Genomic DNA, 11,775 nt, shown 5'->3' with positions numbered 1-11,775 from the left:
CAGGTACAACCTCCCAGCGGCCCCGGGCTTCACCAAGGGCAGTCCCGTCTGCCTGTGACCTCCCTGGAGACTCAGGCCTCCCTACACACACACATCCTTCCCACTGTGCGGTGCCTCGCACAGTCACAAAGTAGCCGAGTGGCCAATAGCCGGGTCAGGGGAGCCGAGCGCGCAGGTCTGGCGTGTGTGGGTCCCCGGGTTTGGCGAACCTGAGTCCGCCGCCCGAGGTCCGCACGCCGACTGACTGTCGGGCGTGCGAGCCCCGTGCCTCTGGCCCTAGCAGGCGCCACCCCCGCCAGCGGGGGCTGTTACTAGAAGAAATGTGGCTCGGGGTGCGGGGGGGGGGGTCGCCGACTGGGGAGAACCTTACGGGGGCGTCCGCGGAGGGGCCGAGCCCTGCCCCGAGCGGGCAGGGGACGCGCTCGCGCGCCTGCGCGGGGCTGGGGCTGGCGCTGCCCCAGACGCGAGGTTAACAGGCGTCAGAGGCGGCAAGGGGGCATGTTCATGTGTCGCTCAGCTCCTTTTCCTGGCCGGCCGGCCGGCCTCTGGTCACCCCTTTCTTACACCCGCGCTGCCTGAGCCCAGGTTTTCCCCTCGACGTTACGGGTCCTCCTGACGAGGCATGAGGGGCTCGGAAGACTCGGACCAAGAGCCGAGTTTGATTAAAAGGTCCAAAACCTTTCCAGAGCTCGAGTCGTCCCCTCAGCTCCCCGACCCGCGAAGAGACCCGTAACTGGGGCGGTGCGAGCGCCACGGGGAATGTCAGTCAAAGAGGCCCAGAGCCGGAAGGACTCGCTGAGGTGGCCGCGGGGACGGTTCGGCCGAGCAAAACCGAACCGTGCAGGTGCAGGGCCGAAAGACACAGGGGGGAAAAGTCTCCCTTTTCCCGCGACACACCCATTCAGCCAACACACCAAGTGAGCACACGCGCAGTCCCAGGCCAGACACCCCTGCCCTCTCGAACTTGCTGTCTAACCTCGGGAAACACTTTTACACGATAAGCACGATTTGAGTGGTTTTGCGCGGCGTGGCGGGGGGGGGGGTGTTGCACGAAGAAAAAAAATAAACTACGATGCGGAGTCGTGATGGGGAGGGGAGACGGACCACGTGACACAGGCCGGCCAGAGGCAGCCTCGCAGACATCTGAGCGAGGAGGGAGCTGAGTGATGAAGCGGGCCGGCCAGCCACCAGAGGGTAGAACAAGGGCGAGGGCCCGGCCACCGCCGGGTTCCACGCCGAGCACCTGGCCGCGCGCCCGGAGGGGTTAAAGCCGCCAGCCGGCCTGGAAGTAGTCCCGGCCCGGCGCCGGGCCACGCCCCTGCAGGGCGGAGGGACGCATCACGCAGGGGTGGGGAAGCCGGATCCGTGCGCAGGGTTGCTAAGGGTGAAACTTTTCATTGACTTTGCTCACTTCGGGCCGGGGCGCGGGAAGGTGCGAGTCGTCGTCTTGCGGCGAGAAGCGAGCGGCTCGGGCGACGCGCGGCCAGAAGGGCAAGACCGTCCTCCGGCCACAGCCCGGACCGTCCTCCGCTCCGCGACGCGAGCCACCCGCCTGGTCCTCCCATCCCCGCGCCGTCGCCGCCGCCGGCTGGCCCGCCAGCCCTGCGTCCATCACCACCACCACCAACCACCCCCCCACCCCCCCGCGCGCCGCCCTGCTGCTGAGCCCGACCTCCAAAAAAGCGGAAAGAATTACTGAGAGTCATAGCCCATAAGCCCCTCTCACTCGTTCCCCCCAACCCTCCACGAAGCAAAGGACACATCGGCCCCGGGCCCGGTGGTGCCCAGGAAAAGGAGAACGACCTCCGCTCGGCTCGCAGGAGACACCGTGGAGGGAGAAGCCGCCCCGCGGCCGGCACGCAGCCCCGCCGCGGCTGAGACCTGAGTGAGTGAATGGGGGCCGTGCGGGCGGAGGGGGGTGGGGTGCCCCCCCCAAGGACCCAAACAGGCAGGAGATGCTTTCCCCCACCCTCTCTCCACTCCGGCTCTTCGCTCTGTTGGACGCTCCACGTTGCTGTCGCACCCCCTTACACCTGGCCAGCATTTTTCCCCCCTTTCCACCTTCCCACTGGAGCCCACGTTTTGCCCGTGCTCCTCTTTCCCTCGCTTTCGCTTATCCTGGGGTATCCCACAGTCTGTCTCTCCCAGTTTCAACTGTGACCACCTCCTGGGTGGGGTGCGTTTCCTCCCTCCGTTCTTAATATCCTAGAGAGTCGCTAGATTTTCCTTGTCTCCCCGCCCCCCACCCAAAACATAACTCTCAACACCATTAAATAAATCAAGAGGAAGGAAGAGGATCCAGGCCTTCTAGCTTTGCTCCTCCTTTGCCCGTGTGCGGGGAAGGGGGGGGGGAGTGGTAATAATTAATAGGGTTTATTTTGAGCCCTGTGGAGCCTAAGGGATGGAGAATGGACAACCCCCCCACACACCCCCTTTTGGACCGGTCAGTGATGACTGTCCTCTGGTCTCCAAGCCAGAATTCACCATTTTGGCTTGAGCTCTTTATCCTCGTCAGTGTTTCAAGGGAAAACTGGGCGGAAAAAAAGTACCCTTCTAGCAGTATCAGTGGATACTGGTTGACCCTGGTGAGGTGCTTCAGAGGAAGAGCCCTACTCCTAAGCTCCTGTCCAGAGGATGGACTGTGCCCTTGACCAGAAACGGAGGGGGAGGAGGGAGCAGAGAGACGAGCGACAGCTGGCAGCCCTTTCTCACCCCCTAGAAGAGCCAGAACGCCACACATCAGGCGACAATTTAGCGGCTAGCCGAGGGGGTTCCCGGATGTCTGCTCAGTATCTTAACCTTTTTTTCCCCCGCCTTCCTACCCACCCTACCCTGGGAAAGGGTCCCTCATCTTTGATTTAACAGCAGAAAAACACCCCTGTTGCTTTCTTGGATTCCTGCCCCCATCCCCCTCTTAAGCAGAGGGGGGAAAGAAGCTTGTGTGGGAGGAAGGATTAGGGAGGTTTAACACCCTGTAGGGGAGCTTTGCCTAGGATCCGGTAAGTCTGGTCCATAGCGCAGGTCTTTCAGTGGGAGGAGACTCATCAACAATTTTAAGTATTAAAAGATGTTGTTCAGGTGTCAGATGTACCGTTTTTCCTTCCCTGCCCGGGAACTCTTTCCCATTACCTAGCCGGCTCCGGTTACTCGGACTTGGATTAGGAGAGGAGTGAGGCTTGGGCCCTGCTGGCGTCGGGCCTTTTGATTGTCAGCCCAGCGCCTCCCCGCAGCTCAAAACTGGGAATTTCTTTGGCCGAGAGGACGGGAGAACTGGTTGAATTCCTGCCTGTCCGTTCCTGGCTGTGAGGGTGCTGCAGCGGAGCCCGCTGAGCATTAAGGGGAAAAGGCTCTTTTCTCTTCGAACCCACCAGCTCTATAGCAACTCCAAAAGGAAGCCACCGAGCCCAAAGAATACAGATTAAAGTGGCGGGGGTTTGAGGCGGGGTAGGAATGTGACCCTATCCCAGCCTACCACCTTCACCCAGGAAAAAAAACAACAAAAAACTCAGTAGAAGCTGATCCTTAATTCAGCATTCATGCGAGGCAGTGAAGAGACAGAAGGAGGAAAAGTTTAGTTTCTTGAGAAGCCGAGACTTGGATATGGTGGGGTGATACAATACGAAGAGTAGGCTTAAAGAATAGAATTTATATAAAATGTATTAGGCCGTGGGCGGGGAAGGGGTGGGAGCGCCAGCCTGCCACAGCGCGCATGTGCAGCGGAAACTTTTCCTGGATTCTCCCACCCTCCGTCGGGCATGCGTAGTTCCCTGTCTGAGTCTTCGCAAAGTACGCAGGGAAATGTAGTGTGCAGAAAAAGTAGGTCATTTGCTCCAACCTGAGCGTGAGGTTTCTAAAGACTACAATTCCCAGAATGAAGAGCCCGCCCGTCTTACGTTGGGGCGCAGTCAGGTCTTCCTGGATTCAGAGAAACCTGGTCTGCATAGGACGAACCCCCTTAGTTGGAAGGAGCCTTGCATGCTGGCTTGGGCTTGCACGGTCCATGTTTGAGGGACGTAGTGTGAGACACTGGGCGGGGTATTGCGGTCGGTCGCCGCAAGTCCTGGAAGCCTTTCAACCACACCCGCCGTCTGGGCCACCGCCTTCCAGACCAGTGAGGTGGGGCCACCCCCTGTCCCGCGAGAGCCAAGGCCCCCACTGCCCAGCACCCGGTTAATGACATCGACTGGCCTTGTCAAAACTGAGATCGCTGAGTCCTCCTTCAACACTCACTTGAATCCAGTAGGACGATTTGGATGTTAAGGCTTGTGGTGTCTGAATTTACACGTACTCAGAGTTTAGGGGCCCAGTGGGTTCCCTCACCATCCCTCTTTTTCGCCTTTAAAAGATAACTTTTTCTTCTGAAAACTGTCCTTCACGTTTTTGTCACTTCTCTGGCGTCTCCATTACCATATCGTTGACTTGCAGCCACCTTTCAGCTTCTTTCTTCCCCCGCTTTTTGACATTCTCTTGAGCACTTACTCTTTTAAAACACAAGCCAACACAGGGATCTGAATCCAGGATTAACTTTATTGCTGGAAGTAAAGCAAGTGAAAGAGGATGAAATCCTAAATAAAATCTGACAGGGAGTTCCCTGGTGGTCTAGTGGCTAGGACTGTGCACGCCCGATACCGGAGGCATAGGTTTGATCCCTGGCCAGGGAACTAGATGCCACATGACAGGACTAAGACCTGATGCTGCCAAATGAATAAAAATAAATATTAAAAAAGTAAAAGCAGACAGAATTTTTATCTCCTATTTCAACTGTTTTTTAATGACAAAAGGTCAATTTTGCTATTGTTAAGCACTTAGTCTTTTTTTCCTTTTTGTCACTTTTGCCTTTTGCACCTGAGTCAGAGTTGTAGAAAGTCTTTGAGTCCTCTCCTGTGGTTTACCTTAAATCTACTTGTTCCTTTTATTGAAAGGTCCTTATTTTTAAGCTTTCTAATTTTACCACATTGTATGAATATTTAGTAGATAAGCGTTAGAATTTGTACAATAGCCTTGAAAAAATGAACAAACTGATCTGAGCGGTCACTCCTGTCTTTAGTTAAAGACAGCAGTAGTGCTTTAATCCTCTGTTCCATAAGCTTCTTGAAGTCAAAATTAGCGCCTGAGCTGATAAAGCAAAAAAGCTTATTCTGGTTGTCCGGCATTTTTCTAAGGTTCCACCCCACAGCCATCTGGACTGGCCTGTTCTCCAATTAAAGAAGTGAAGGTGGCATTATATACTTCCTTATTTGTGCAGCAGCATCACAGAGGTATAAATTGGTGTGCAGCGTTAGTTGCTTATGCTGCAGAAAATGGCTAGCTAGGCAGGGCTGATGACAGTGATTCTATTGTATTTTGAGGTGGGAGGCTTATTTCCCAATGACTTTGGCCTGCATTTAAAACGCTCCCATTTTGATACTGAACTGTTCAGAGGAGGTGACTTGGAAGGCAGTTAGGCAGTAGAGTTTGAGAAGGCATATATGGGTACAGGAGCCCTTTTGGACCATGTGGCATACCAAGAGGGCATATGGTGCCTTGGGAGAAGTGTCATATGTCATGTTCAAGGTCTCCTTAAATCCAGGCCCACTCTTGGGAATCAGTGCCAACTTTCTGCACAGCTTTTTAGTTTCCTGTGTGTTGGACTCTCCTAGTGGGTCACTGTGGCCCTTACAGACCTCCATTCTTGGGGGAGTGGGGGGCATAGTCCCAGTGGCTAGCTTTGCATCTGGTGGTGAAGTCAGTCCTCATAAACAGAAGGCTGCTTATCTTTACCATTCTTCTCTTTAAACCTAGAGGGACACTGGAATTAATCTTTGGTGACCATGAATAGGCATTTGAAGACATATGGAGAGTAAGTCTGTATTGGAGGCCGGAACAGAGGAGAAGACAAAGGTCTCCTGAGCCCTGAGCCTCCCTGTGGAGGGCTCTGGAGAGGCCACGCTCGTAGCATTTATTTTGATGCTGCCCGTGACCTCTCAGACCTGAGATGAGGGTGGCACTAGACTTGGCCAGTGTCATCAGATACTCCATACTGACCCAGTGCATTTTCTCTGATACTCACCTCAGAGAGCTTTGCCTGAGAGTTCATTCCTTAAAGTGCCCCCAGGGAACCATGCAATTGCAGTGTAGTGAGCTGGGGCAAGTGTTCAGAAAGCTTGAGATCCTCAAGCCTAGAGTGAGCACCTGGATACTCTGTGCTGGACCCTAAAGGGATTTTAGTCAAAAATCCAGCTCCAGGGACAGAAGATGCCTGTCCTAGGTGGTGAATGAGTCTTGCTTCTGGGCTGAGCTCAGCAGCACAGTCGCACCCAGGGGTCTGGCAGGGCACATGTTCTGACTCTGTCAGCCTCAAAGATGGCCCTTTTCAGTTCAGGTCTCCCACGGTAGGGGCCTGGGTCTGCCCTTGTGGAGAAAGCGAGCCGATTAGGATCACTGCTCTCAGGACCTCACAGATCGTCTTCCTGAGAAATGAGGCTGGCCCAGACCTCAGGAATAAACCTTTCTGACCTCTGTGGATCTGGCTGTGAGAGAATCCCAAAATAACAAGCTGAGTGTTTCTGTTGGGCTGCCTCCTCTCCAGGGATCTCCAAACACTTGATAAATCTGGTCCAGTGCCAAGGACAGGTGGTCAGGCAGTCCCTGGGAGTCTGAGTGATGATGGGTCCCCAGCTGGAGGCTGTAGGGTAATGGAAAATTTCTTCTCTCTGCCCCCCCCCCCCCCCATCACAGCCAGAAACTGCAGAGATTTCCCTGAGGCCACACCAGTACTGCTCCTGAGGCTTTGTTTGCCTAAAAGGCTTGCTCCCCTCTCCTTTCCTCTGCTTCTCTGGGGCAGCCCCTAGTCAGCAGTTCCCTTGTTGGTCTGTGTGTTTGACTGTGATAGGTCTTGGCTTTTTTGGGGGGAATTGTGCTCCAGTCTCTGTTCTTGGAGATTTATCTGGATGGAAATGCACACCTTGGTTATATGTTCTGCCAAAAAAAAAAAAAAAAAAATCAGTTCTGCAAATGCCGAGTGAACCAGAGCACATACACACCCAGGGAGCCCAGGATAGCAAATGGGGTATGACTGGATATCAGCCTCCCATGAAATGCTGGTGGTGCTACTCCCTGTTCAGGGACCCGTATCACTTTTCATTTAAGGGGGAGAAATGAAGAGTCTAAACTCCTGTCTTAACCTGTGACAGTTTGGGAGTACAAGTTCCCTGCGACATTGCGGGAACCAGTTAGTAAGAACTGTCCCCTCTCCTGATTTAGGAGCTCAGTTTTTTGGTGGTTTTTTTTTTTTTTTGGTGTCACTCACAGTGACCTGAATTCTCAAAATAGTGGAAACCACAGCACCCCTATTTCTTTAGAATTACTTAAAATATTTATCAAGTGCCTCCTGAAATATCATGTCACTGATGAAAGGAAGGCTGAGAAGAAAGTGGCCTACCCACAGCCTCACATACGAGCCTGCCACTAGTGGGGCAGAAATGGGACCCTGGGCCTCCGGGTTTCTGCCTTTTCGGTGTCATCCACCCCCCACCCCCCAGCTTTCTGCATGTCCACTCATGAAGCCTTTCTTTTTCATTTCTCAGAGTTGTCTGGAACCCAGGGCTGCTCACCGTACGTTTCCTACCTCTCGCCTCGACTTGTGCACACACCTGCGCTGATTCTCTGCCTAGGAGAGGACCATGCAGCTGGAGATCAAAGTAGCCCTGAATTTCATCATCTCCTACCTGTACAACAAGCTGCCCCGGCGCCGGGCAGACCTGTTTGGCGAGGAGCTCGAGCGACTCTTGAAAAAGAAATATGAAGGCCACTGGTACCCCGACAAGCCGCTGAAGGGCTCTGGCTTCCGCTGTGTCCACATCGGGGAGATAGTGGACCCCGTGGTGGAGCTGGCTGCCAAGCGGAGTGGCCTGGCGGTGGAGGACGTGCGGGCCAATGTGCCCGAGGAGCTGAGCGTCTGGATTGACCCTTTTGAGGTGTCCTACCAGATTGGTGAGAAGGGGGCTGTGAAAGTGCTGTACGTGGATGACAGCGAGGGCTGTGTTGCCCCCGAGCTGGACAAGGAGATCAAGAGCAGCTTCAACCCCGACGCCCAGGTCTTCGTGCCCATCGGCAGCCAGGACAGCTCCCTGTCCAACTCCCCATCCCCGTCCTTTGGCCAGTCACCCAGCCCGACCTTCATCCCCCGCTCGGCCCAGCCCATCACTTTTACCACCGCCTCCTTTGCAGCCACCAAGTTTGGTTCCACCAAGATGAAGAAGGGGGGTGGGGCCACAGGTGGGGGTGGGGTGGCCAGCGGGGGTGCAGGCGGCCCGCAGCCCCCACAGCAGCAGCCTCGCCTGGCCCGCTCTCCCACCAACAACCTGCTGAAGCAGAAGAGCCTCTCTCTGTCCCTGCATTCACTGAACTTCATCACCGCCAACCCAGCCCCTCAGTCCCAGCTCTCACCCAATGCCAAGGAGTTCGTGTACAACGGCGGTGGCTCGCCCAGCCTCTTCTTTGACGGGGCCGATGGCCCAGGCAGCGGCTCCCCAGCCTCCTTTGGGGGCAGCGGCGCTGGCACCTGCAACAGCAGCAGCTTCGACGTGGCCCAGGTGTTTGGTGGTGGTGCCAACAGCCTCTTTCTGGAGAAGACACCCTTCGTGGAAGGCCTCAGCTACAACCTGAACACCATGCAGTATCCCAGCCAGCCATTCCAGCCCGTCGTGCTGGCCAACTGACCACCTACCTGCCCACGGGGCCAGGAGCACCCAAGACCACAGGAAAGAGAAAGGAAAGGAAAGGCCAAAAAAGGAGAGGAAAAGCAAGATAACACAAGATTTCCAGTCTTCTCACTCTAACTTCTAGAAACAAGATCCAGCCCAGGCATGGAGTGGGAGGGGGCTTCCGAAGCAGCGAATTGGGTTTAACTCGGCCCCCCCTGCTGTTTTCCTGCCTGCCTCTTGATTTATTTGGTTGGTTTGGGTTTTATATTTCTTTTTTTTTTTTTTTCTTTTTTACATGTAGTTTTCTATATAACATCTTTAATTAGTGGCTTCCTGTGCTAAGAATGGTCCAGATGTGAATTGCTGCTCCCTGCTCCCTCCCTCCCTCCCTCCTTCACTCGCCTGGTTTAAAGCTGGTTTGTCCAAGCTCACAGGGAAGGAAGAACTGCAGCTGGGGCCCAGCCCTCCTCAGAACAGGGAGAGACTGCCCCGTGTCACTGCCTCCATCACCCAGCTGTCCTCTGACTCAAAGCCATCCAACCTCATCAGGCCTTCTCGGGCCCTACCACCCAAATAGGTCTGACTCCAGCCCCTGCCCCCTCTCCGGCCTGGGCCTTAGGGAGCTGCCAGCTGGCCGCCTGACACCCTCCCCCCTTGAGCTGATGTCTGTGACTCCAGGGAGGTTAGCAGTCTGTCTGGTGTCCCTTTCATCTCTGCCCTGTGGCCCCACGCCACCATTCCCACCTGGCCCAGACAGTCACCGAGGCCCTGGAGCCCCAGCCATTGGCACAGGCGGCCTCTCCTACAGCCCCCTCTTTCCTGGGCTGGTGGGCAGGGAGGTGGGGTGAGTGTCGGTGGTATGCGTGCGTGGTTTGCTGTCCTGTTGTATGGGATTCCAAGCCATGTGAAACTTGGTCTCTAGGTGTGACTCTGGGTTGCAGCAAGTGCTTATTTATGTGTGAGGTTGGGGAAAGGGCTGAGGGGGTGCTGTTGGTCCTTCCGTGGTTCACGTGGAAGGTGAGTCTGGCTGAGCCTGACACCCCCAGGGCAAAGCAGTGCAGAAACCACTGGTTTCCCAGCTGCGGAGGGATCTGCACTTTTGATTGTTTTTGACCAAAAAAAAAGAAAAAAAAGGTTAGCAGTGAGGGGCTAAGGAGACATCCAGTCTCTGATACCTAAGAGGAGAAGTCCCTGGACTCGGACCTTCCTATTGTGTGACCTCAGCCCAGGGTAGGAACTGTTCCCCTGAGGACCTGGGGTGGAGGGGATGGGAGTTTGGGGTCAGCACCTGCGGTGGGCAGTCCTAAGCCTTGAATTGAGACTGATCTTTGGGCTGCTGTTGTTTTAGTACATTTCTTCCTCTGCCTGCTGGGGAACCTCCTGCCCTCCCCTCACTGCCCAACCCAGTCCCCCTGGGCCCTGATGCTCTGAGGACGTGATGGGCTGGACAGGCGCGTGGCCCCCACCCAACCCCCACCTCTGCTGGAGAGAAGTTGTTTTTTTCGACCCGACCCCAACGGGCTAGCCTTCCACACCATGACACTTTGGCAAGTGGGTGTGGGCACCAGGGGCCCCATCCCCAGAAAGTCCCAAAGCCCTTGGCACACCCCAGTGACCCCAAGTGGGCAACTGCTGCAGCAGTGGGTCCCACCCAGACAGACACTGCCAGCCTCCTCTCCCTGCAGTGGGCACCAGCTCTACCTCCCTGAGCAGGGCAATGCCCTGGCTCCTCAGCCCAGCACCATCTGTCCCCCTAGACTTCTCAGGGGCCAGTCCAATCTGGGCCACCCTCTCCCTAGCCCTCAGCTCCTGCACAGGTGACAGGCCCAGGCTGTTCTCTGGGAAAGGTTGGATGCTGCCTTATCCCCCTCCCAGCCCTTCCCCCCACACTCACGCACACAGGCACCCGCCACACCCGGTCGGCTCGTTTCTCACCACATACAGGGAGGGGGAGACCAACCCCTTAGTGTCTTTTGAAATAAGAAGAAAAAATGTGTGTTCAGGGGCATGACTCCTGGGCTGGGCTCTTGGGCCCACTTCAGTGTGTCTGTCTCAAATCTAGGCATTTTTGCTTCAATTTTATTTTTCTTAAGAAAACAAAACCGAAATCTGCACTAATTTACCTGGTTTCGTAGGAAGACTTTTTTTTTTATTTTTTACATTTTTTGGTGTCCGTTTGTATTGAATAATTTGCTACATTTGTAAAATGTAAGAGGTATATATAATATATGTATATTTCTAACGTAAAAAACGTAATTTTTTTCTTTTCAAGATTTTTTCTTAAAAAGAGGAGAGAAAGATATTTTTTCAGGAAAAACAAACTTTAAAATAAAAAAAGAGGAGAATAAAACCTATTTCTCCCCTTTCCCCATCCTCTCTCTGTCTACCCCTCTTTCCCAGGAACAAATCAAAAGGTGGATTGTCTTGTAAAGAATGTAAAATTTTTAGTCCAGAATGATGTCTTTTTCTCAATGCAGTGAGCTGTAGATTCTCTAGTGTGACCCTAGGGATGGGAAGGGGGGCATTGAGGCAACACGCAGAGGAGCTTGGGGGAGCAGGGTAATGAACTTGTTTTCTTTAGTGAAGGAGGAATACAATCAAGCATTTTGTATTCAGAATGTTGTGCAATATTTTGGAATGGAACATTGGTGTGTTTAGAGATTTAGTTTAAAAACAAAACAAGATTGATCAAATCTGTACAGTTTATATTGTTCCAGATTTTTTTAAGTTTGTATTAAAAGCATGATATATAATAACCTGCTGGCTCCCTGCTTGTTTTGTTTCTGGGGCCCCTTTAGGGAGAGGGAGAGTTGGAAGTGACGACTGTCAGCTTTGAGAAATGATTGGACATCCTCACGTGAGTCCCTGGAGGGTCACGGTGTTGCGGGCCTCTTTTTATCACCTAGCCCATCAGCACAGGACACTTTGGGGTGCCCACTCCCACGCTGGAAACCGGTTCCATGAGGTGGGGAACTGCCCCGCTTCCTCTGCCTATAGTGGTGAGAACAGGACACACCTGCTTGTGGAACAGCAGCCCAGGGAGGGCTCAGCCTCCAGCCTGCTCTCCAGCTCAGGCTGCTAGACCCTTAGG

General features: G+C 54.2%; 1 protein-coding gene across 1 annotated transcript; it reads left to right on the top strand.

The window, feature by feature from the left end:
• The first annotated feature begins 1,526 nt into the window (after positions 1 to 1,526).
• On the top strand, positions 1,527 to 11,414 carry TOB2 (transducer of ERBB2, 2). Its single transcript, XM_068970253.1, has 2 exons — positions 1,527 to 1,885; positions 7,566 to 11,414. The coding sequence occupies exon 2, from the start codon at positions 7,662 to 7,664 to the stop codon at positions 8,697 to 8,699; it is 1,038 nt and encodes a 345-aa protein (XP_068826354.1). The 5' UTR covers positions 1,527 to 1,885; positions 7,566 to 7,661; the 3' UTR covers positions 8,700 to 11,414.
• The last annotated feature ends 361 nt before the right edge of the window (positions 11,415 to 11,775 follow it).

The sequence above is a fragment of the Capricornis sumatraensis genome, chromosome 4, assembly GCF_032405125.1.
Source record: "Capricornis sumatraensis isolate serow.1 chromosome 4, serow.2, whole genome shotgun sequence".
In the NCBI taxonomy this organism is placed as follows: Eukaryota; Metazoa; Chordata; class Mammalia; order Artiodactyla; family Bovidae; genus Capricornis; species Capricornis sumatraensis.
The sequence above is the reverse complement of the archived record's forward strand: the minus strand, read 5'-3'. Positions and strand labels throughout refer to the sequence as shown.

Bases quoted from the DNA above. Each gene is read 5' to 3' on its own strand.
- TOB2 (XM_068970253.1), top strand. From the start codon at position 7,662: ATGCAGCTGGAGATCAAAGTAGCCCTGAATTTCATCATCTCCTACCTG.